General features: G+C 37.0%; 1 protein-coding gene across 1 annotated transcript in view; it reads left to right on the top strand.

The window, feature by feature from the left end:
* LOC145994404 (ATP-binding cassette sub-family C member 4-like) overlaps window positions 1-24,271 on the top strand; it is a 143,919-nt gene that overhangs the window by 45,598 nt on the left and 74,050 nt on the right. The window contains exons 9-10 of the mRNA XM_083130526.1: window positions 16,081-16,281; window positions 17,187-17,473. Of these exons, the coding sequence (XP_082986652.1) occupies window positions 16,081-16,281; window positions 17,187-17,473 (488 nt within the window). The remainder of the gene's footprint in view (window positions 1-16,080; window positions 16,282-17,186; window positions 17,474-24,271) is intronic.

Here is a 24,271-nt window from a genome sequence, read left to right on the forward strand (position 1 = left end):
TGTCAAATTGTGTGGGATCCAACGAGAACATACCTTTCTCACAGCTAAATGATCATGTAATATTTTATATATGCTGGTGGAACTAATGCCTATGGTTGCCTCAATCTCACAGTATGTCACATGACGATCTTGCAGTATTAGGTTTTGCACAGCATCAACGTTTTCTTGAACAACAACTGATTTTGGACGACCTTCGCAAATCTCGTCGGTGAGCGAATGGCAGCCACGAATAAATTCGTTATACCAGTGTTTCACAGTGGCAAAGGATGGGGCTTCATCGCCAAATGTGGAAGTAAGTTGATCGATGCACTCTTGTCTTGATAATCCACGTCGAAAATCGTAAAAAATCATCGCACGAAACTGTTCATGAGTTAATTCCATTTTATTGTTGTCGCGCAATCTCCAAGGCAACATAAACAACACAAATCAAGCTATTGACAAAACATTTGAAGTACGTTATGGTCAATAATGCCAGACGATTCCGTGCAAACGTCAAATCGCGCCTAACTTCAATCAGTGTTGCCAAGGCTCAAAATATAAATAGTGACCCTCGTAAACATAAGAAAATAAGGAGAATAATTTAATAAATTCCATCCATTGGAATTTATTTAGCTGTAAATTTTTGCTACTAGCTTTTGTTGGACATAAATACGCAGGTTGTCGCCATACACATACGCGGTTCTAGATTTTTTTTTCTGGGAATGGCACAGAATATACATATATATATCCTGACCTGGGCATGTGTATTCTTTGTGAATGCCTCATCCTTATCGTCACGATTAGCCAAAAGTGGAAGAAAAGGGAAACTAATTAACAAAAGAAATATTTATTAGGGCTGAGACTATACCGATGTATCAGTATCGACTGATACCGATGGTATCGATATCGGAAAGTATCCACTGGATTTTAGTTACAGATACTGGCCTATACTTTTCTTGCGTTTTGAGAGTTGGTGGGTCCATAAAAGTACCACGTGACAATTTCAGTCTAATTTTGTTGGGTGTCCAGCAAAATTAAAGTTTCCATTGATTTTGTATCAATATTGTGTGAGAAAACTGTATTTTGTGATTACTTAACAGGTATTTTTATATTTTAGTGGAATTTTTGAATAGTTTAAATCAGAACTCTGGTAAAATAATGGTCACGTATCAAAAATTGTAATTTAAATCTAATAGCTCTGAAAACTATACACACATCGAACTATATTTTGATTGATTGATTGAGAGTTATATTTATATTTTTTGCAGCTTTTCTGCCACTTTTGGCTAATCTTGATGATGAGGATGAATGATGATATGATGAAATTGATGAAGGGGCACTGACAATAAACATCCATGCCCAGCCTGTGTTCGAATCCAGGATCCCTGGCATTGTAGCATGCTGTGCTAGCAACCCCGCCACAGAGATCAGCAACTATATTTTTGTTATATGAATATAATTTATACAACACAGTACTTTATATGCAGCTTTAGATTGAGTATCTGATTACACTGGTCGGCATGGAATTCCTCCTTGCAATGAAAATGGGTGTTTCTTGTGTTTTCGAGGGTGCTGAATCTGGATCTCATAGCCAAATTGTTCCATCACCCATCAATTTTGAGGGAGAAGATATTTCTCGATTCTTTGTAATGAGCTCATCATCGAGCAAAATATCAGGCTTTTATAATCTGCTCCAAAGATGGCTCTGTATATAAGTGAATAACTATTGTATTAAATTTTAAAGAAGTGTCTACAGTGATTCTCATAAGGACAAGTATCCAATTTCCTCTTAGAATCTCGTATAAGCAATTAAAAGAAAACAGTAAACATGTATTTGTTGAGCAAATGCATTACTTCTTACTGAACTTATTTTCTTATACTTCTATATATTCAATCCATGCAAGTTTTGTTTTCTACGGTACCGTCAAAGTATTAAGTGAAGTGAATTCTCTGAAATGTCTGGTACGTGTCATAACCAACCGAACACCTGCTACATTTGCAGGGAGTTAACACTAAAATCTCAAAGGAAACCTTTAACTCATCTTGTGAGGAAGGCTTATGAGCTTTATTTTGGCTGCAAGGTTGGTGATCAAGATAAAGCATGGGCCCCCAAAATATGTTGCAGTACTTGTTCGAGAACTCTCGTTGGTTGGATGAACGGTACCCATAAAGGAATGTCATTTGCTCTGCCAATGGTGTGGCGTGAACCACGTAATCATCTAGATGACTGTAATTTTTGTATGGTGAATGTTAGCGGTTTCTCCAGCACATTGAAACGAAAATTGGAGTACTCGAACATACAATCTGCTCTCAGACCTATCCCTCACAATAACTTAATGCCAGTGCCAAAGCCTCCGGAACAATACACCATGGATTTAGAACTGGAAGATGATGATGAGTTTCATCCACCCATGACCAACATCCCGCACTTAATTACTCAAGCTGAGTTGAACGACCTATTTCGAGACTTGGATTTACCCAAAACAAAGGTGCAACTGCTTGCATCCAGACTTCAACAGTGGAACCTTTTCGAAAGTGATGTACGTAAATGTGTCATACTTCAGGAAGAGGGAATCAAGGATTGCAAAGTGGTTTTCAATGGTGGGTGACTTAGTGTATACTAACAGTGTTAGAGGATTGATGAAGGAACTTGAGATCGAATATGACTCTGACCAATGGAGACTTTTATAGATTCATCAAAGGTTAGTTTGAAGGCTGTTTTAGTTCATAATGGGAACAAGTAGCCATCAATACCGCTGGCTTATGTATTTCACATAAAAGAGACGTACGAGGTGTGGCTAGATAAAAACCGGACTGGTGCTACAAAATCTTTTGTTGGTTATTTTGTACAATATGAACATTATCCCCTTCAAAGTACTCCCCTGCACTATCGATAGACCGCTCCCTACGAATCTTCCATTGCTGGAGAGGTGCTGGAAATCATTTTCCGAAACCATGTTCATGACTTTAGTCGCTTTTCTTTTCACACATTCTACAGTCTTAAATCTGGTTCCTTTCAGTGCTGATTTGACCTTTTGCAATAAAAGAAAAGTCGCACGGAGCCAGATCTGATGAATAGGGTGGATGTTATAACACTGGGATCCCATACTTGGCCAATAAAGCCTTGACTGACAATGCTGTCTGGGCAGAAACATTGTCCTGATGAAGAATCCATGACTTGCTTTTCCACAAATCAGGTCGTCGTCTTCTTACTCGCCCACGAAGGGTCGTCAGCAATGAAATATTGTTGGTTGACAGTTTGACCTTCGGGTACACAATTCGAATCAATTCACCAACATTTGCAATGTTTGATTCCGTTTTTGACGTGCAAGACCGCACAGAATGCTTGTCGTTTGCAATCACTTCCCGTCGGTTTCTAAACCTTTGAAACCACTCAAATACTTGAGTGCATGATAAACACACATTTCCGTGCACTTCCTTCAACAAACCATAAGTTTCTGTGGCAGATTTTCCGAGTTTGATAAGAAACTTCAGATTGATACGCTCTTCCACTTTCACACTTAATTTCTTTTCTGATGGAGCACAGATGTACGGTTCACTTCGTCCACAAACTACAGAAGAACTGCGCATCACGCACCCTGGACAATCACACAGCCGGTAGGCAAGATATCACGTTATACATCCATGCATCGATTATCCTTGACACGCTTGCCGTTTGCCGACAGCAATGTCAATCCAGTTTTTTTTTGTAGCTATACCTCGTATGCAAACCTTGAATGAATGTTGCAGAAAATATGTTACCAAGAACATCAATGGAACATATGTGGGGACTTAAAAGTTGTTGCATTGCTGACTGGGTTACAAGGGGGTTTATTTGTGAGTGGGACTGCCGAGCAAAGGACAGACATTATACTGTAAAAGAATGGCCACTTCGTGAAGAAAACATTCCAGGAGAGAAAAATGTATCACTGCCAGCTTTAGTCGAGAAATAAAAAAATTTGTTCGCACCTCTTCATATCAAGCTAGGCCTGATGAAACTGTTTGTGAAGGCAATGGATAAACAAGACTAAGGGTTTCTTTATCTAAAAGAAAAGTTTCCATGCATAAGTGATGCCAAAATAAAGGAAGGTATCTTCATTGGTCCACAAGAAAGACAGCTATTTCAGGATCCCAATTTCAGACAAGTTTAGAATGACACTGAGAGAAGGGCATGGGGATGCTTTTGAAAATGTGTGCAAGAACTTTCTGGGAAATAAAAAGTCTGAAAATTATGTGGAAATAGTGGAAGAACTGATTTCCTCTTACTACAGTTTCGGATGCAACATGTCACTGAAGCTGCATTTCTTGCATTCCCATTTAGATTTTTTCCTGGAAAATATGGGCGCAGTTTCAGATGAACATGGTGAGAGGTTCCACCAAGATGTGGCGCAAGTGGAAAAACGATTGAGTAGGAGATGGAATGGAAACATGTTATCCAATTACTGTTGAACTCTTAGGTGTGAGACCCCAAAGGAACAATACAAGAGACAGAAGACAACAAAATAACATTCTACGAACTTACGTCTGTGGATAAAGCATGTCTGCAGATTGTGAAAATGTTACACTGTTTTACCTTACATTTTGTGCCACTTTTATGTTCTCTTAATGTATCTAGATGTGAAGAAATTTAATCTGGACCATTAAGTATGAATATGTAAATTTTTCATGCTATTAACTATGAAATATTTGATATTTTACATGTAAGTTTTGAGTTTAAAATTAAATGCCCTCATGTATGGTGTGTCCGTTTATAAAATTAGAGTTTCAAGCCCAAAACGTATACTCATTTCTTCTTTTTCCTATTTTTAGTAGAGTACCATCTATTTGTCATATTCGACTCTCACTGAATGCATTGGAAATTTTGTAAATTTTGAAAGTGAAATATTTCAGAACTGGTGGGTGATGGAGGAAAACTGTTTTCAGATTCTGAATCAAGACCTCGAAATCTATAAGAATCAATTTAAATTTTGCCAGGAAGGAAAAAAAAAGTTCCAATTTGCCGACCAGTGTTATCACATTCTGTTTATAATACTTATTTCCACAAGCCTCGAGTAACTACATAAAAATGCAACTTCCACCTACAGTAATGCAGTATGAATTACCACACACATGTTTACAGGTATAAATAAAAATACATACCTAAGTAAATAGACAAAGTGGCCTCTTTCAAAACAGAATATTTTCAACTCTACTCGACTTTTCGAGGGATATTCCTGACTTACGGTAAAGCATGTAGAGGATATATGGTTTTTGATATTACATAAAAATTGCAAGACTTTGCATCAGGGACGGTGCTACAGGGGGCTAGGAAGGGTGAAGCCCCTCCCCAAACTGATTTCAGCCCCCTTTATAGCCCCCAGATTTTTATAGTATGGTAGACACATTTCAACGAAAATAGAACAAACTAGAAGTTTTCTCACTTAAAATTTTCTATTATAAAACTTCCATTTGGCCAATCATGAATCGCCAAACTTGCTACAAAATTGACACGATACTCTGCTGCCTACATGGTAGGAAAATGTATTCGCTGGTTGTGGGGTTGTTCTTTGGTTGGAGGTTCAAACAGTGACAAAGAATTCCCTATAAATCGAATTACTATTTTTAGAATAGGTCTAACAGGTGCAATTTTTTTTTTATAAGTAGGAGGACATTCAACATCTAAAGAAACTTTAAGCTTCATTCCTATTTTTTAGTTCCTCATTCAAGTACCGGCAATATTAATGTTAGCAATGTTCTGTCATTCATGTCATAATTATACGTATATCCTTATCGCAAAAAATTCCGAGAGGGAGAAATACAACATTAAGAAATCAAGGATTTAAGAAACTATGAATTAGAAATATTAAAATTGAGCTCACACACCCAGGTAGTCTGCCTATAAGACTGCTGCCTTGTAACCAAGTGGTCCTGAGTTTGATCTCTGGTGGAAGCACATTTCATGAAGTGGCTTGGATTCCAATATAAAATGCTGCATTTAAAGCTCTTTGGAGTCTTAGGAATATGCCTACATTGCCGAAGAATGGTGTATTTGTATCGTGGTACTCTATAAGAGGGGGCAGTGAGACAGCACCAAGGTACAGAGGGCACCGAACGAGCAAAAACGATTGTAAAGAACTAGAGTGAATGTCACAGGACACTATATATTGAAAGTATAGTGAAAGTGCTTGAATAATGTGTATTATCCGTTTTGCAAGGAAATAGTTCTAAAAATGTTCTTCCTCGTTCTACTCGCAGTGCAACCATTTACTCAAGAATCACATCAAATCTGTAATCATTATTACTTCTAATCAGTTCATATTAAGTGCCATGTTATCAACTGTCTGAATATGCAAAATTGTAGACCAAATCATAGCACATTGTAAGTTGCTAAAAAACAAATAGGACCGAATGCATTTTATCAAATTGTGATGTGGTGTTACTAGGTCGTCTTTGCTGCAGTTAAGAAAAAGAACTTACTGTAGAGAAACAAGAGGCACTTGAGACTAGAATGAATGTATTTTTTCTATCGATGTGGTTCAGTTATAAAAAAAGGTAAAGAGCTCCCTTGTGCATAGCACTACGCCATGAAGGTGTATATGGGGTGTGGGGGTAACGCCCCACACTTTCTTGATCCGGTCGTGAGTGGGGGTGTGTATATTGTATATTGAGTGTGTAGGCAAACCTAGTGCCAGAAGTCGCTCTAGGAAGCATAAAGACCATTTGTTTCGGTCCAGGTGATGGCATTGTTGCGAGAGGATGTATTTGTTTTGATCTTAGATTTTTTTATTCAATATGTCATACACTGGAAAGTAAATATAGTGTTATTATCTGATTGTCTTTCATTATGTAGTTCTGAATGTTTTCAGCATTTAGTAAACACATGTAATTAAAAACTTATGAAGTTCTCTGTTCAAGAATTTGCATCACTTGCTCGATTTTTTTTGCTCATAACGGTGGCTTTACCATATGACAACGCTATGCAGATACAGTAACTACAGGCCTTTTTAACAATTACTTTATTATTTATTCTTTTATTATTGAATGTAAAGCAAGAAATTTAAGTTGTAAAGGCTTTTCTCATCTTTTGCCTGGTTTATTTATTTCTATTGCTTATAATTTATATTTCATTTTAATAATATATAAATAATAATAATAATAAATATTATATAATAGTAATAATACATAGATGGCCTTTTCAGTAGCTCAGCCTTGTTATGTCTGTGATCCCGTATTATGGAAAACATTCGTGCAAGCTATTTATTACAGGTAAACCTATAAGATTTGGTTACAAACCCTGCCCGGTGCTTGAAAACCTTTCGTTTTGGTATCTATCAACACAATAGTATAAGAATATTCCACTGACATTGAAAACAAATTTAGAAAGACTGCAGCTCCTCTCATACATAGGCATACATGAATTTCCCCGAGACAAAAATTCTCCCAGCTAGAATTTGGATGGATATCGCTCAAAACTATACAACATCATTTAATGTTGCAACTAGGAGAACTTGGCAGCTCATTACAACACAAAGGAAGATTTTGAAAGATGTGTGGTATGCTGGTGGTCCACCAGTAGTGTTCGTACTGGACACATCAAATATGTGGTTGGACTTCACTTTCCTGTTTCATACGTTTCTATGACAAGTGCCTCCCCGATGGCATAGTGGTAACGTCATAACCTTGTAATCAAGGGGTCCTGGGTTCGATACACGGTGGAGGTACATGGCACATTGGTTTCAATCTAACTTTAAATTGTAGGTCCAGTCCCGATTAGCTATTCTGTGCATAAAGTGGACTTAAAACTTCAATTCAACTCAATACATAGTTTCTATGACAAGTGAATATTGAAGAATGATAAACAATATGTGAATGTAGAGTAGTCATTATGTACTAAATAGATACCTGAGCACCTTTAGCTCAGAAAATGTGAGATTAATGTACAATCGATCTATAACATTTGTATTTTTTTTTTTAAAAAATCAAATTTTGAAAGTAATTTTAAATTTAATTAAAATATTTCCAAGTTTTCGATAGGGGTGAACGTATAGCGTTACCATATGGTAACGGGGCATAGTTCGAAAAGGCAGAATGAAAATTTTAAAAAAAATGATTCAAAATCACTTATTAGTACATAACAACAGATATTAGATTAAAAGTAAGAAAAAATTAACAAAAAATAATTCATGAGTTTAAGGGTTAATTTAGTAGAAAATAAAGGTCGACATTATTATTGCAATTCTTTACAAAATGAATTGCTACCATTTGCAACATTAACTATCTCAACATCCATAGTTATATGGTGAAAATTTTCGTTTACATTCATTAAAATACAATATCCTGCTTTTGGATTTGTGACCTATCCACTTCGTCAAAGCGTGATTGGATTTCTTGTGTATGTTTGACTCCTGCATATTTCTTAATTGAGCTCAGATTATTGATTTTAAGGGATTTTATGCTCAGATTACAAATTTCGGCTAATTGTCACACCATAAAGTATATTTACAACTGAAAGTCAAGATGTTCAGTTTTGAACGTTCGCTTTTCATAGTGTTTGTTTCGGGCTATTTTATGTTGCCTTTTCCAGAAAACAAGACAAAATGTAAGAGCTCACGAAAAATATTTTGATTATTTTTACGCTCTCTGTATTAATCTCATGAGACATGCGTCTCAGAAGCATAGTAATGGCAAAGTTCAATTTGTAGATGTAGCAACAGAAGTGGCAAGGATGCAGATTACATTGATGTGTAATTAATTTTAATTTAGCTTTAATTATCTGATAATCCAATTTGCACTATGACTCTCACACATGTACTTACTTCACATTTCAAATCATTTCCCTCTGTTCTATCTGTAACACATTAATTATTTTCCCTCAAGCTTCATTATATTATCAAATTACTTCTTTTTTTATCTTCTTCCAAATATATTAAATTTGTTTTTATTCGTTTCTTATTTGTAAAAATCAAGTAAATAAATTTTGGTTTAATAATATGTACTTGTATTTTATAAGGTAACTACAAATTTCTAGCTTCGCATAGTAGTAGTCGTAATATACAGGGTGTCTCAACCATGTCATGGGCACCTCTTATTCAACAGGTCCCTTGTTTGATCTTAGAGCCCATTGTCCTGACACTTTTTTTCCGATGTCACCAAACGAATACGGAGATAGTTACATAGAATTAATGGCATGGCTGTTTTCATCAAAGAGAAATTCATCAAATGTTTATCATCGTAGCAACGTTCAAGAATGTCTTGTGTCCACGTCTCTTTCTACAAAACTGAAACTATAGTTGTTACCTCAAACACCTTACATGTTTGCATTGATCCACGCTAGAGAGACCGAGACTAACTTAAGGGAATGAATAGCTACATTGCAAATAATCATTTCAATCCTAAACAAATGTTTATTTATTTTCAGCCATATTTTGTCAAAATGGAAGAGCTCACGAAAAATGTTATGCAAAATGAACAATGACTTTATTTGTTTGATAAGGCCAGCCACACATGGGATCCGACATGACATGATGCCATGGCATACGCAGAGAAGAGATGGTGCCACAGCCATTCTGTGATTTTTAGAAAATCAACATTTTCAAATAAAAACAGATTATCATTTGGGAAAGTACAGAGTGGTAAATGCAATTCCCCATTAAAATGACTGCCGATTGCCATTTTTGAGAGTGAAAATATATTATTGTATATACCGCCTGCCTAGGAAGCAGCTATGTACTATCCACATTTACGATTCCAGCACAAAAAAAAACAAAAAACACACAAAAAAACACTGTACGCTAGTGCACAATGCAGAGAGTCAATTTTTTTCCAAATCGTCTCAGGGAAGGTTTAACTTGAGGCTCTTATGGCAAGACAACAAAGGCCCTTGAAATATCGTCTCCCAAGGAGCGGCTTGTGACAAAACGATCTTCGAATACGCGAATCCATTGTCTTCAGTGCACTGCTATCTTGTGATTCAACACTGTATCGTTTGACAACACCAATTATATATATAGGTTTGTGCTGGAGACAGACTCTGACAGTAGTTTGTATTTTGTATCTTATCTTTCACTAATCCCAGGGAAAGCTAATTATGCTAAATGTCGTAAAACTGAAGAATTTGTCCTTCTCCACATAGTTCAATAAAAAAGACATGCATGATTCAGTAGTGTGCCCATAGGGGAGTTGGTGCGATTCATAATCATCCTTTTGCTGCAATGCCAAGGGTCCCGGGTTCGAATCCTGCTTGGGCTTGGTTGTTTGTGAATGTCCATTCATCAATTTCATCACTCATCTCCATCTTTGCAAATTAGTCAAGAAGCACAAAACGCAAAGTGAAGTAAACTAAATCAATCAATCAATCAATAATCACACTTTTGGCTCTTTATACCTTAAAACAGATCGTCAAAGCCACGAAAAGAGGGCAAAATGAGAACTGGTCCAGCCCGTACCGAGGAGGGGCCATGTACCCTCAAACTATGAAATAATTTAAAATGAACCTGTAAATATATACGAAAATAACATTGAGGAGTTTTCAGATTTTGCAAGAATTTTGATTTCGTCCTTAAATTTTGGTTTTTATAACCAGTGATGCAAGGCTACCAGACGTCACGATTTAGTCATGACAGTCCAGTTTTTAAATCGCTGGCCTGATGTTTTCCAATCTGCAGTCGTGAAGTGAAGCTTTTTATATATATAATATATATATATATATATATATATATATATATATATATATATATATATATATATATATATATATATATATATATATATATATATATGAAGAAGTTCTCTCGGGATATCAGCCAGGTGATCTCTGGATAGGCTTCCAAGCTTTCGAGAGCTAACTTTGTTCTTTGCAAAGAACATGCCAACTACATAAAGAATTTTCACCCAGAAAAATCCAGGTTAGCAGAACATTCCAAACAAGAGGGCCATGGAATCGACTTCACAACCACAACCACAAAGAAACAATAGACATCCATGGGGAAAAGGAAAACTTGAACAGGGACACGGGACTGGAACTGGACCCAGCATGGTTAGCAATAGTCGACTGGGAGTGCAGACGTCGTAGGGATGGCACCTGATTGGCCCGCCACCTGCACCATACCCCTCCCACAGCAATACATGAAACCATACCTTTAACTTTTCTCATCACTTCAATCCCTGAAGATGAGAGTGACGTTAGCTCTCGAAAGCTCAGAAGCCTATCCAGAGATCACCTGGCTGATATCCCGAGAGAACTTCTTCATATTTTTTTTTGTTAACTCATATATAGTCATGTTCTTTATTTTAATAATTATTGCTATGTGTATCATTTAATTTATGAATATATTATTTTATAAACATAGAATTATCATGGCTGTTCAATGGTGGTGTATTACAGGGTGATCGAAAAGTCCCCGAACCCAAACTTCAAATTTTTTTTTCGCCGGTCGTTATTATGATAATGTCAAAATTTCTGTGGAAGCTGGTTTGCGAGGGTCTTGGCTGTACACGACACAAGAGATGGTGCTGGGGAGTGGCACTAGCAGTCGTGGCGAGGAAATGAACTACGAGCAATGCTGGTAACAAAATAATCAGGTAAACCAAACCAACAGTTAACCTAAACTGTGACCCCACAAGAAAAAATCGGGTGTTGTTAAATCAGGTGATCTTGCCGGCCAAAGCCCTGATGAAATCAGGCGGTCATCAAAAAATTCACGCAGAACTGCCATGGTGGCATTGGACGTATGGCATGTTGCCCCGTCTTGTTGCAACCACACATCTCGTTCATCGGCATACAAAAGTGTGATAAACTGCTGTATAATGTCCTGGTACACAATAGAATTCACTCGGTTTTCGAAAAAAAATCCTCCTCCACCGACAAAGTCATCCTTGCAACTGGCGTGATTATTTTGTTACCAGCACTGCTCGTAGTTCATTTCCTCGCCACGACTGCTAGCGCCACTCCCCAGCGCCATCTCTTGTGTCGTGTACAGCCAAGACCCTCGCAAACCAGCTTCAACAGAAATTTTGACATTATCATAATAACGACCGGCGAAAAAAATAATTGAAGTTTGGGTTCGGGGACTTTTCGATCACCCTGTATAACAAAATTTGGAAACATTTTTATTTTGAGGAACACATACTATTCGAAAACTTGTGAGAATAGAATGTAAACAAAAAGCACCAAGCTGTACGCTGTGTGACAGCCTTTGTCTGTAAGCGACTTTGTTGCTGATTGTTGAGTCGGGCAGCGTTGGGGGTGGGGGCTATCGCTGAGTTGAATCTTTTTCTGTTACTTTGGAGCACAAATATTGCAAATTACAATTGCGTGATCAGCTCTAGTTGCAATAGTACCATACATTGTCGGTCACATCAAATACTCTAACATTTTGCAGACTACCGTGCTGGAGTGGTTAACAGCAGGCTACAACACCAGGGGTCCCTGGTTCAAATACTGGCCTGGTTGTTAGTCTATTCAAGTCTCTATAATGAATTGTTATTATTTTTTAAGTACACTTTATGCAAATATAAGCTAAATGAGACTGGGCCTGCAGTTAAAAATGGGATCCAAACCACTGTGTAATGTGCCTCCAACAGGTTTCGAAGCAGATACCGCTTCATTACAAGGTTATGTTTCCACAGTGACGGCTCCCAGTGGAGGCGATTGGGGGGGGGGGTGAGGGGGCAGTTGCCCCCCACTTTTTGCCACTTTTGCCCCTACACTATGCTAAACCTTATATACAAAGGGAAATATACTGTCTTTTCCCCCCTAGATTTGGCACCTTGCATCTCCCCCCAATTTTGGAACCCAATTGCCGCCACTGGTTCCCTTTCATGTTCAGAAGGACTTAATTGCAAGAAGTCATTGGTCACACTATTCAATAAGTGCTTGGTATACTTTGGTGACTATGTCGAAAAAAGTTAAATGTTCATGCATTTTTGTACAATAATTATTTTCTTTTGAATGTGTTTTGTTTGTTTTTTTACAGGGGGATATAACTTTCTTTTTGATTCACCCACGTATGATATTCTAAAAAAATGTCACTTGTCTTATAGTTTGATGTTTTAAATTTAAATCAGTGTATAGTTGAATAAGTACAGTAATGCTCACCCTTCTGTAAACACTGCATGGAATTGTTCGAATACATGTATAATTTGTCATAAATGATAAGTAAAAATTACAATTTAAGAACTAACGAACAATATGAAGCAGATCTGTACACATATGCAGTGGATAATTTTTATGGTATAGGTATATTTCACTGAATTATGTTCATTAAATTAATATCAATAACTTTGATTAAAAGTTATACCATGCAAATCAATAGTTATCTTGATGAAACACACAACATTAACTGATCCAATTTAAATATTCCATCTTATGGTACACAGTGCTTGCTGATTTTTACTTCTAACTGAAGACAAGCATAACAGGTTTTGCGCAAGCAAAAACTTCACTTACTTTCTTGCAGCATTTCTCAGGCCAAAACCTGATATTTACATTTTACCTGGTAAACATTTTTTTGTGAAAATAGCCTACCTCTGTCATGGAGTGTTTAGCACAGAGTGATACGAAATCAGTGGTCCCAGGTTTAAATTCCAGCGTGTTTACGGATGTTCTTTGCGAGTGTGAACTCATCAATTTCTTCATATCATCACTCATCCTCACTCTTGCAATTAGCCAAAACTGACATAAAAATGACGCAATATTACAAAAAAGAAATCAACTTTGTGACAATAATAACTTTAACTCAAAATTATTATTGGTCTCTTCGATGGTGCAGTGGTAGCGTTGTCGCCTTGTAATCAAGGGGTCCCGGGTTCGATACCCGGTGGAGGCACATAGTGGTTCAGATCCCACTAAACTGTAGGTCCAGTCCGAATTAGCCATACTTTGCATAAAGTGGACTTAAAACACTAATTTAATCAAAATTATTCTTGCAAATTGCTGAAACAGGCAACAGAAAGTGTACCGATGAAAGTGCAGAAAAAACAGTACCATTTGTAATAATAAAGAAGAAAATATGTAGGTTTATTGAGTCCATACATTAACTTTTTTTTTTTAGAAGCTTGAAAATAATTGTGTACATACTCAATATGTACGTTTGATACTCATCATAATAGTAATATATCTAAAGTGAGGATAAGTAATTTTTCCAATGTTCGTAAAATTGAATTCTAAGTCTTCCTCATATGTGTAAAACGGATGTAAATTATTTCCAATTCTGGCTCAGTCTGCAGCTGCTGGTAAAGAAGAGCTCTGTTAGAATTTATTATTCTGAATCAGATTCTTTTGAAAGAATGTATATCATATTTTGGGATTCTTTTTAAACATAATCAGATAAGAACCTAACATAAGCCTAACAATTGATTTCTTATTTTAAAAAAGAAAGCAGTAGCCATTATCGAGACAGATGTTGTCGTGATACACGATCTTTCACACATTAAGAAATAAAATCTACTTGTTAATTCAGTAACAACTAGCGAAAAGTATTAGTTTATATGATTACAATCATCTAACAGAATATAAATTATCATACAAACAACGTGTCCATAGAGACACACACACAAACATTTCCTCTAACTTCTGTTCACATCACACAAATTTTACTGAAGAGAGAAAGAATATGACATATAAAACAAGCATTCTATGGGTAACGTCCCCCCCCCCTTGCCCCCTTCCTGTCTCTTCTCCTTTTATCTTACTCTCCTCCTGGTTTGTCTTTCTTTTATGAACTGAAGTTACATCTAACAATAGCCAAAACACTGGATGAAACGTGCAGATTTCAACAGTTGGTAACACTGTTGCTGCAATGGTTCCACAATGATACATAATAACAAATGTACACACTGGGTGTTAGAATGATAGTGATGTGTATAGCCTTTGTAATGATATCGAAGTGAATTTGGTAAAGATTTCTATAAATTTAAGAAATTAAGTAAAGAAGGCTTCTCAGTACGATATACACGTTAAAAAATGAATATACTTAATGATTTCCAGTGTCCTGCAAAGTGTAGTGATTGCCATAATGATACCGGAAATTATATATAAATAAATAAAAAATGAATTCTCTTTGACATTTGATATATGAACTCGGACCCCTTGATTCAAAGCCAACAGCGGTACTACTACACATTTGATGGCACTTCAAGGTGAAGGCACCAGGGGAAAATGACTGAAGGGGAAGGGGGCAGTTATTGCAAATGGGCAGTTACATTACTTGCACACGATGTATATGCGCGCATGTACAGACTGGGTGTTAGAATGATAGTGATGTGTATAGCCTTCGTAATGATATTGAAGTGAATAAAGTTTGGTTTGCTTGACTGAAAATTACACGTACAATGTTACTCATGTAGCCTTTTTTGATAGCAAGATACCATGCTACAATGCATGAATGGAAGGAAAATCAGTACGGAAAAGTCAAGTTGTATATTTGTCCTTTTGGTCTCCTTTTCATGGAGACCAAATACAAATACGAAAAATCACTGTTACTTTTGAGCTCTACTAATGTGTCGAACGAATAACAATATTCGGTGGTCTTCGTCTTCCACATGAAGGAGCCTTCCTTTCCCTTTCACCCGACCACAAATGCTGCCGGCAAGAAGTGATAAATGGTTACCAGAAACTAAACAATCCCTGCACAATTTAATTGTTTGTAATCTTCGCAATGGCCATTGCACATTTGTAACATTGCTAGCACTGTCTCAAGTCTTGAGTTCACTCATTACGCATTGTTTGTTTCAGTAATAGACATTAAATAGTGCTGCAGACAGATTTTCCTATTGCTTAGTCTTTTAATTTAGGTAGCCCATCTCAAAATATTCGTGATTGGATTTTGATTCCTCAGTGTGGAAAACGTTGTCAAAAATGTTCTTTCCGTTAATGTTTTGCTGTTGGTGTCGATATTTTTGGTGTTGATGATTTAGCCGTTGATGATTTTGCTGGTGGATATTTTTGCGTTGATGGTTTTGCCATTGATGTTTTTGCAGTCGATGTTATTGCCGTCGATGTTTTATTCCGTAGATGTTTTTTGGCGATGTTTTGATGCTACACCTTTCTTTAGATGGTATCACTTGGAAATTCAGTAAGAATGTAATTGTTGATTGATATTTTTTAATTGATGTGTTTTTCAGTATTTCCTGTTCTGTAATGAAGAAAGTTCAGCGCCTCAGGAAGAAAACAACCTTGTTTCCACATCAGAATATATTGTGCAGCTATCTGATGTGATTGCATCATGGTATCATTTGTCTGAAAATCCTACGCTGCAATCGATCAACATACAAATTAAGCAAGGGAGTCTCGTTGCCATTATTGGATCAAATGGAAGTGGTAAGGTGTGCATGTGTTTCCTATGTAGCATGAAGAGTTCACTCGTTCTATTGTTTCCATTACCACATGGTCCATACCACATTGCCTATCTTTGTCTCCTTGGTGGTCGAGTGTGTTGAGTGCTGGACTCACAAACTCATCACCAACTGTCCAAGGTCTGAGTCTCAATCCTTTGTGGGTTTCATCTAATCTCATTCATCTTCATGATGAGCCTAAAAAGGCAGAGAAGTAACACCTGCTTGGCTATGAACCAGGTTGGTGAAGCCAGAGGCCAGTAATTAATTTTCAGCTTGTTCCCCTGAAAAAAAGTCAATTTTAGGTCATAGGTGTTTGCCCTCCAAATTTCCAGGTTTATTAAAATGAACAAGTTACTGGTAGTTTTGTTAACCTTCTGGGACCTCAAGAGAAAAGTAATAATTGTAATTTTGCACGTTTAACAGTTATTTAGCTTATAATCCTGAATGCTATTTTTATGAGAAACTTTTTGATCCCTCCCCCCCCCCCCAAATTTAAGCTTTAAGTTCGTTTGATTCTACCCCAAAGTTAGGCCAAGTTTGATTCTACCACCTCAAAGTTAAACGCCAAGTTCGATTTCCCTCCCCCAAGTTAGGCTGCAATATCAAATCTACCCTCCCGAAAGTTAGGCCTCAACTTACACCCAAGATTGAGATACCACTGTCATTGTTGAAATTTTGATTGGCACTTCAAATTAAAATTTTAGCTTCAAGAGATTGAGAGAAAAATACACTAGAAAATGAACAATTTTGAATACAAATCAAAGTTTATAAAATATTAACATTATTCAATCTTAAGTTAATCATTGCACAAAGTTGTCATTCATTTGTGTATTTGTGACAAAAATCAATTAATCTAACAAACTATATTTTCCTTGCATTCTTCTTTTTTGCAGTCAAGTTTGCTACAAGTTATTTTGAGGGAGTTGATTCCCACAAGGGGAACCTGTCACATTTGGGGCAGAGTTTCATATGCCTCCCAGGAGTACTGGGTGTTTCCAGGCTCTGTGAGGCAGAACATCCAGTTCAATAATGAGTTTGACAGGAGAAAGTATGATGAGGTGTTGAAAGTGTGTGCTTTGAAGCGGGACATTGCTGGCTTCCCCCAACGGGACCTCACGAAAGTTGGTGAGAGAGGAACATCCCTAAGTGGAGGTCAGAAGGCCAGAATTAATCTTGCAAGGTAATTCATTCCATTGGAACTAAACCATATCTATCTGCCATAGCTGTATTTATTTAAAACATAATTTCACATATTAGAGGATCATTATATCAAAATAACTTTAATTTAAACACAAAGTTCATTTTCTCCCATGCAATACTGGTATAAAATTATGCAATTTGCATAAATTCTAGGTTATTTTGAGTTTGAGTTTTTTTGAAGTCTACTTTATGCACAGGAAGGCTAATCGGAACTGGATCTGAACCACGATGCACATCCATCAGGTATTGAACCCAGTATGCCTTGATTACAAGGCAACAACATTACCACTATGTTATTGTGGAAGCACTTAGGATATTTTGACTGTTACCCAGTATTTTGCAGACCCTGTGAGATACCCAAACTCTGATAAAGTTTCTGAGATTAAATGCCAATCAGTACTTTTCAGTATTGATACACAGGTACTGGCTCATCTAATAAATTCCAATCAGTACTTTTCAATATTGATACACTGGTACTGGCTCATCTAATACATTCCAATCAGTACTTTTCAATATTGATACACTGGTACTGGCTCATCTAATAAATTTCAATCATTACTTTTCAATATTGATACACTGGTACTGACTCATCTAATAAATTCCAATTAGTACTTTTCAATATTGATACACTGGTATTGGCTCATATCTAATACTGACTTGATGTAACTTGCATTCCCAGAATGACATAGGATTTATCAGCATGGGGAATTATATGTAGATCCTGCATGAATTTTATTCATGAGCATGAAAAATAAGTTGTACCAATACTTCATTCCAATCAGTTCAAATAAAAAAAAGGGAGAGGGACCCCAAAATATGCCCTCCTCCACCCGCATACTTTTGGAGGCATGCGCTTATGCCCTGGTTGAAATGAAACATTCAGAAATACAGTGATTAACTAACTCACTCACTCTCTACTCTTCTTAAACCTGAAATTTTAAGAAGGCTAGGCTGCAGCAATACAAGCCTTCAATTTGTCCCTATCCTGAGCAAGATCTATCCACTCTTTTCCATCCCTACCGAGTTCCTTTAGGTCCATTTCAACGTTATCCCTCCGTCTTTGTCTTCGTCTTGACCTTCCCACTGGTCTCTTACCATCAGGTTTGCCAACAAGAATCCTATAAACTCTTTCCTCTCCCATTCATGTCATGTGGCTTGCCCATCTAAGTCTTCTTGATTTAATTATTCTAACAATATGTGGGTCCTCCTCCGTGGCCGTGCAGTCTAAGGCACCTTGCTTTGGACGACGGCTGCGGGACGGCATGGGTTCGATCCTGGGTTCAGTCTCCGGGAATTTTCGGCCTGTGTATAGGGCCGGTGGCAACCCACCATCATGAGGAAATTGGGGAGCTTCGAATGAGTAAGCGTAATCTGATTGCGGAAACCTACTACAACGACTGGGATACATCGGACTGACATCCCGACTATTCCAATACTGGTTTAAGATCTCCATGCTTAGAGGTGATGAAGGAAAGCATGGAAGGGAGACCGGTAGTCAGTAGGTAAGCCCTTCATGGGCTGTTACGCACAAGATTATTTATTTATTTTAATAATATCTGGACAGGAATACAAATTGTGCAGTTCTAACTTATGTAACATTCTCAACTTCTTTTTGGTCCAAGTATTTTCCTAAGGATTTTATTTTCAAATACTCTTCATTTATATTCCTTTTTTAATTTAAGGGACCAAGTTTCACATCCATATAATACTAAAAGGTAAAAAAAAAGGTAAAGTGCTCCCCTGTGCATAGCACTACGCCATGAAGGCATATAGGGGGTGTGGCGGTAACGCCCCACACTTTCTTGATCCGGTCGTGAGTGGGGGTGATGTGATCAGCATCACGCCCCTAACTGCCTTTACCCCCCAGGGTTTCCCCCAGGTACCCATGTTATTCAATGCTGGGTGGGCGCCAGGGCCGCTTCCATTGTTAGAAAAGTTCCCGGATTTGAACTGGCCGGGGATCGGTGAAGCGGTAAGGCGTGGTGAAGCCAATCTCTCTAAGGGAGTAAACCCAATACAAATCCTGGTCCTCCAGGTTGGGGGTTGAGACATCGGGCTGACGACCCAATCCTCGGAAAATATCTGCTGTTCAGAGACCCAACAATGAGCCTCGGATATGGAAGGAAACCAGAAGACGAACATGGCTACGAGTTAAGGTAAATGATCTCAGAATGGAGACATGGAATGTGCAAACAATGCTACAAGCTGGCTACCAGAAATTGTTGATGAATTTATAGGATATAAGTTGCATGTTCTGGCACTGCAAGAAATAAGATGGCCTGGGAGTGGTCAGATAGACAAGGGAAACTGTACAGTTTTGTACAGTGGTGCTGAAACCAGAGGACACAGGGGTACAGGCTTTATAATAAGTAAAGAAGCTAGGAAATCACTAATGGAATTTATACCAGTAAATGACAGACTGTGTAAAATTAGACTTAAAGGCAAGTTCTATAACATCTCCATCATCTCTACTTACGCACCTAATGAGGATGCAGAAGAACTGGACAAGGAAAAATTTTATGATGAGTTGGACTTGTTAAATGAAAGTACAAGTAGACATGATATACTACTTGTCATTGGTGACTTCAATGCAAAAATTGGAAGAGAATCTGAAGTCAAAGAAGTGGCAGGAAAGAATTCTTTACATTCATTCACCAGTGAGAATGGTTGGAGATTAATACAGTACTGTATACAAAATAAAATGCTTGTAAAAAGTACCCAATTCCCCAGGAAAGATATTCATAAAGGCACCTGGAGAGCTCCCGGCGGAACATACACAAACCAGATAGATCATGTATTGGTGAACAGCAGATATGCCACATCTGTTATAGACGTTAAAACACGCAGAGGGGCCAATTGTGACAGTGATCACTTCCTAGTCAAATCTATATTGCGGCAACGATTGTCTAATATAGGCAAAATCAAGGGAAAAAGGAGAACTGGTTGGGATATAGAAAAGTTAAAGAAAGACAGCGATAAGAGAGCTTTTCAGGAACAAATACACCAACAATTAAGTGATAAGAATGAAAATAATAGCATTGAGGAAATATGGAATGATATGAAGAAAACTCTGACTGAAACATCAGAAGAGATATTAGGGCAAAGAAAGAGATCTAACAGAAAAGATTGGTATGATGAAGAGTGTAGTGTACTAATAGGGAAGAAAAATGAGTTACGGAAAAAGATGATTCAAAGAGAAACAAGAGCATCGATGAATGCATATATAGATGCTAGGAAGGAAGTGACTAAAATCTGTAGGAGGAAAAAGACATATTGGATGCAGGAGCGAGTAAGGAAAATAGAAGAACATCAGACAGAGGGTAATACAAGACAAATGTACAAAGCTGTTAGAAATCTTAGTACTGGATATCAACCAAGGTTAAACGTATGTAAAGACAAAAATGGGAAGCTTATTACGGATCAAACCAAATGTCTGGAAAGATGGTCAGAATATTTTCAGGAGCTCTATAAATCTAAATTTAATATAACAGATAATGCAGATGAAGACCAAACCCAAGTTACAGAATGTGAGGTACAAAGACCATCGTTTGAAGAAGTAAAGTGTGCAATATTAAAATTAAATAATAATAAAGCACCTGGAGAAGATTTGCTCCCTGCTGAGATATTTAAAAAGGGTGGAGAAACACTTTGGAAGAAAGTTCATGAGCTAGTTTGCATGATATGGGATCAAGAGAAAATACCATGTAGTTGGAACTATGGAGTTATCTTCCCCATCCATAAAAAGGGCGATAAAAGGAATTGTGGCAACTACAGGGGAATAACACTATTAAATATTGGATACAAAATATTTTCCAATATCCTATATGTGAGAGCATCTAAGCAGGCAGAAAAAATCCTAGGGGAATATCAATGTGGATTCCGTCCAAATAGATCTACCATAGATCACATCTTCACCATATCTCAAATTATGGAAAAATTCTATGAGCGAAGTATAGATCTACACTTTTTATTTATAGACTATCAACAAGCATTTGATAGCTTACACAGAGCTGGGATCATGAAAGTATTCAAGAAAGTAGGATTTCCAGATAAATTAATAAGATTGATAAAGGTAACCTTGGAAAATACAACAGCGGGAGTCATGGTGCAGGGAGAAGTCTCACCAACCATTAACATAGAAACAGGAGTGAGACAAGGGGATGCTCTGTCCACCCTAATTTTCATTATTGTACTACATGATTTTATCAGTCCACTGCAAAAAAGGGGGAGTATATTCTACAAAACAACACAGATACTTGCTTATGCTGACGATATTGTGATAATATCAAGGACACTTGCAGATCTTAAAAGCACTTTTTTAAAGATGGATAGTAAATCCAGAGAAATAGGACTATTAATTAATGAAACTAAAACAAGTTATATATGAGAATGTCTAGATCGCCAGCCAGACGAAACTCTCTGGCTTTGAATGTAGGTACATATAACTTTGAGGGAGTACCCACTTTTACTTACCTTGGAGCTCTTCTACATAACAACATAGAAGAAGAAGAGATTGTTAATCAAAGGATACAGGCTGGAAATAGACAGTATTATGCACATATATAATTATTTAAGTCAAAAAACCTCTCTAGGAACACAAAATTAAGACTGTATAGGACACTTATTAGACCAGTTATAGCATATGGTGCAGAATCTTGGAAACTTACATCTAAAGCAGAAAGCAAGGTAATGTGTTTTGAAAGGAAGATATTACGTAAGATCTTTGGCCCCGTTAGGAATGAAGATGGATCCTATAGAATTAGGAATAATATGGAGTTAGAAGGATTGATTCAATATGAACATGTGGTGAGATATATAAAATCTCAACGCTTAAGATGGGCAGGACATCTGATGAGAATGGAAGAGGATAGGCTACCACGCCTGGTATTCAATCAGAAATTGTGGGAAACAAGGCGAAAAGGAAGACCGAGGGGAAGATGGATCGATGCGGTTGAGGAAGATTTGAGAAGGATGAATATACGCAATTGGAAAAATGTAGCTCAAGATAGAATGAGGTGGAGGAAGATTGCTTGGAATGCCAGAGCCCACCAAGGGCTGTAGAGCAAAAGAAGAAGAAGAAGAAGGGGATCGAACCCAGGACCTTTAGTATGGTAGTCAGACGCGTTACCGACTGAGCCACCTCGGCCACCCCATATAATACTACAGGCAAAATTACTGTTTTGTATATTTTAACTTTTAGTTTCTTAGATATTATACGAGAAGATAAAAGTTTATGAAGAGAGAAATAACATGCATTTCCTGAATTAGACCTGGTTTTTATTTCCCCTTTAACCCTCCTTCACCCACGTCCTTATTGCAGCACAAATGTGCCGTGTGCAGCACTGAGTGCCACCTCATCAAAACCAACGTTATTTACGTCAATTATGGATGGAAATCGAGATTGAATTACACTAGCACTTACTTGAAATTAGGTGAAATATACATGAACACAAACATGTCAATTTCGGATATTTTTATCATTATCAGCTATTAAAAGAAAAATTATAGAAAAATGAAAGGGTCTCATAGAATTACAAGCTTAGGCTCTTGAAGCAAATGCACCAAAATATTATTCTAAAAGTAATTAAAACTTTGCCCTATAATGAAGGCACTACATAATTAACTCACCATTCACAAAATTATCAAAGTATTTTCCAAAAATGTTCATGTATTTTTAAAAAAATGTCAACGTATTTTTCAAAAAATTTCAACGTATTTTTCAAATCGAATAGAAATCGTATGTACAACTTATTTGGGCTTAGAAAGGAACTTTTTGTTCTAAAACTCTGTCAAAATCTTACTGACTCGCAGAAAAAGCAACCAAATGTAGAAAATACACCTCGAAGAAACTTACAAAATATAATTAAAATGTTCAAATCACTTTGTTTCTCATACTCTTACGAGGTAGGCATATGTAAGAAAAGACATACTGACTCAAATATAAGGAACCAAATGTTGTCACTTTTCAATATCGTTATTTTGACAAGTCCGACATTTTGTATGGGTACTGCAATGGTTTCTGCATACAAATAATTTGCATTCTGAACAACATACCGTGGTCTTGTTTTTCTTATTTCCACCAAATACATGGCTGGCATGCTGTGATTTAAGATATGAAACGTTCTGCGTGGTACTGAGTGCCGCCAAAGAGGGGGCCGGTCACTTCAGAGGAGTGTAAGCTACTGAAAGAATGACAGAAAAAAGGCTCCAACGCCTCTGTTTTCGTGGGAGTAGTGTAGATAAGTTACCCAGTGCTTTCCCAACAATTATTGTCCTGGTAAGGATTATAATTCAAATTTGACGCCCGGGTTATGTAGGGTTAATATAATTTTCATTTGTTAGTATTACTCCCAAGTACTTGAAATTGGAAACTAGTTCAAACTAGTTGTTATCAATAATTAGATTTTGATTATTACCTAACACTTGGTTTTGGCCTGTAAGCATATATTTAGTTTTCTCTGTGCTAATTTCCAAACCTATCTCTTTAGCTGCCTTGAAAAATATTTTAGTATTATTCTTAATTGTATGTATTTACATCATCCCCTATTAAGTCTACATCATCTGCATATGCTAAGAACTGAGTCACACCATTTAATTTTAGTCCTTCATTAGTTTCTTTTACCTTCCTAACATCATATTCTAAGGCAAAATTAAAAAGCAATGGAGATAGTGCATCTCCTTGTTTTAACCCATCATGAATTGTAAATTTGATAGATACATTAATACCCACACGAATTTTACTTTCTGTTTCACTGTTGCATACTTTCATCATATTAAC

The sequence above is a fragment of the Lepisma saccharinum genome, chromosome 10 (genome assembly GCF_977018435.1).
Source record: "Lepisma saccharinum chromosome 10, izLepSacc3.1, whole genome shotgun sequence".
Taxonomy (NCBI): Eukaryota; Metazoa; Arthropoda; class Insecta; order Zygentoma; family Lepismatidae; genus Lepisma; species Lepisma saccharinum.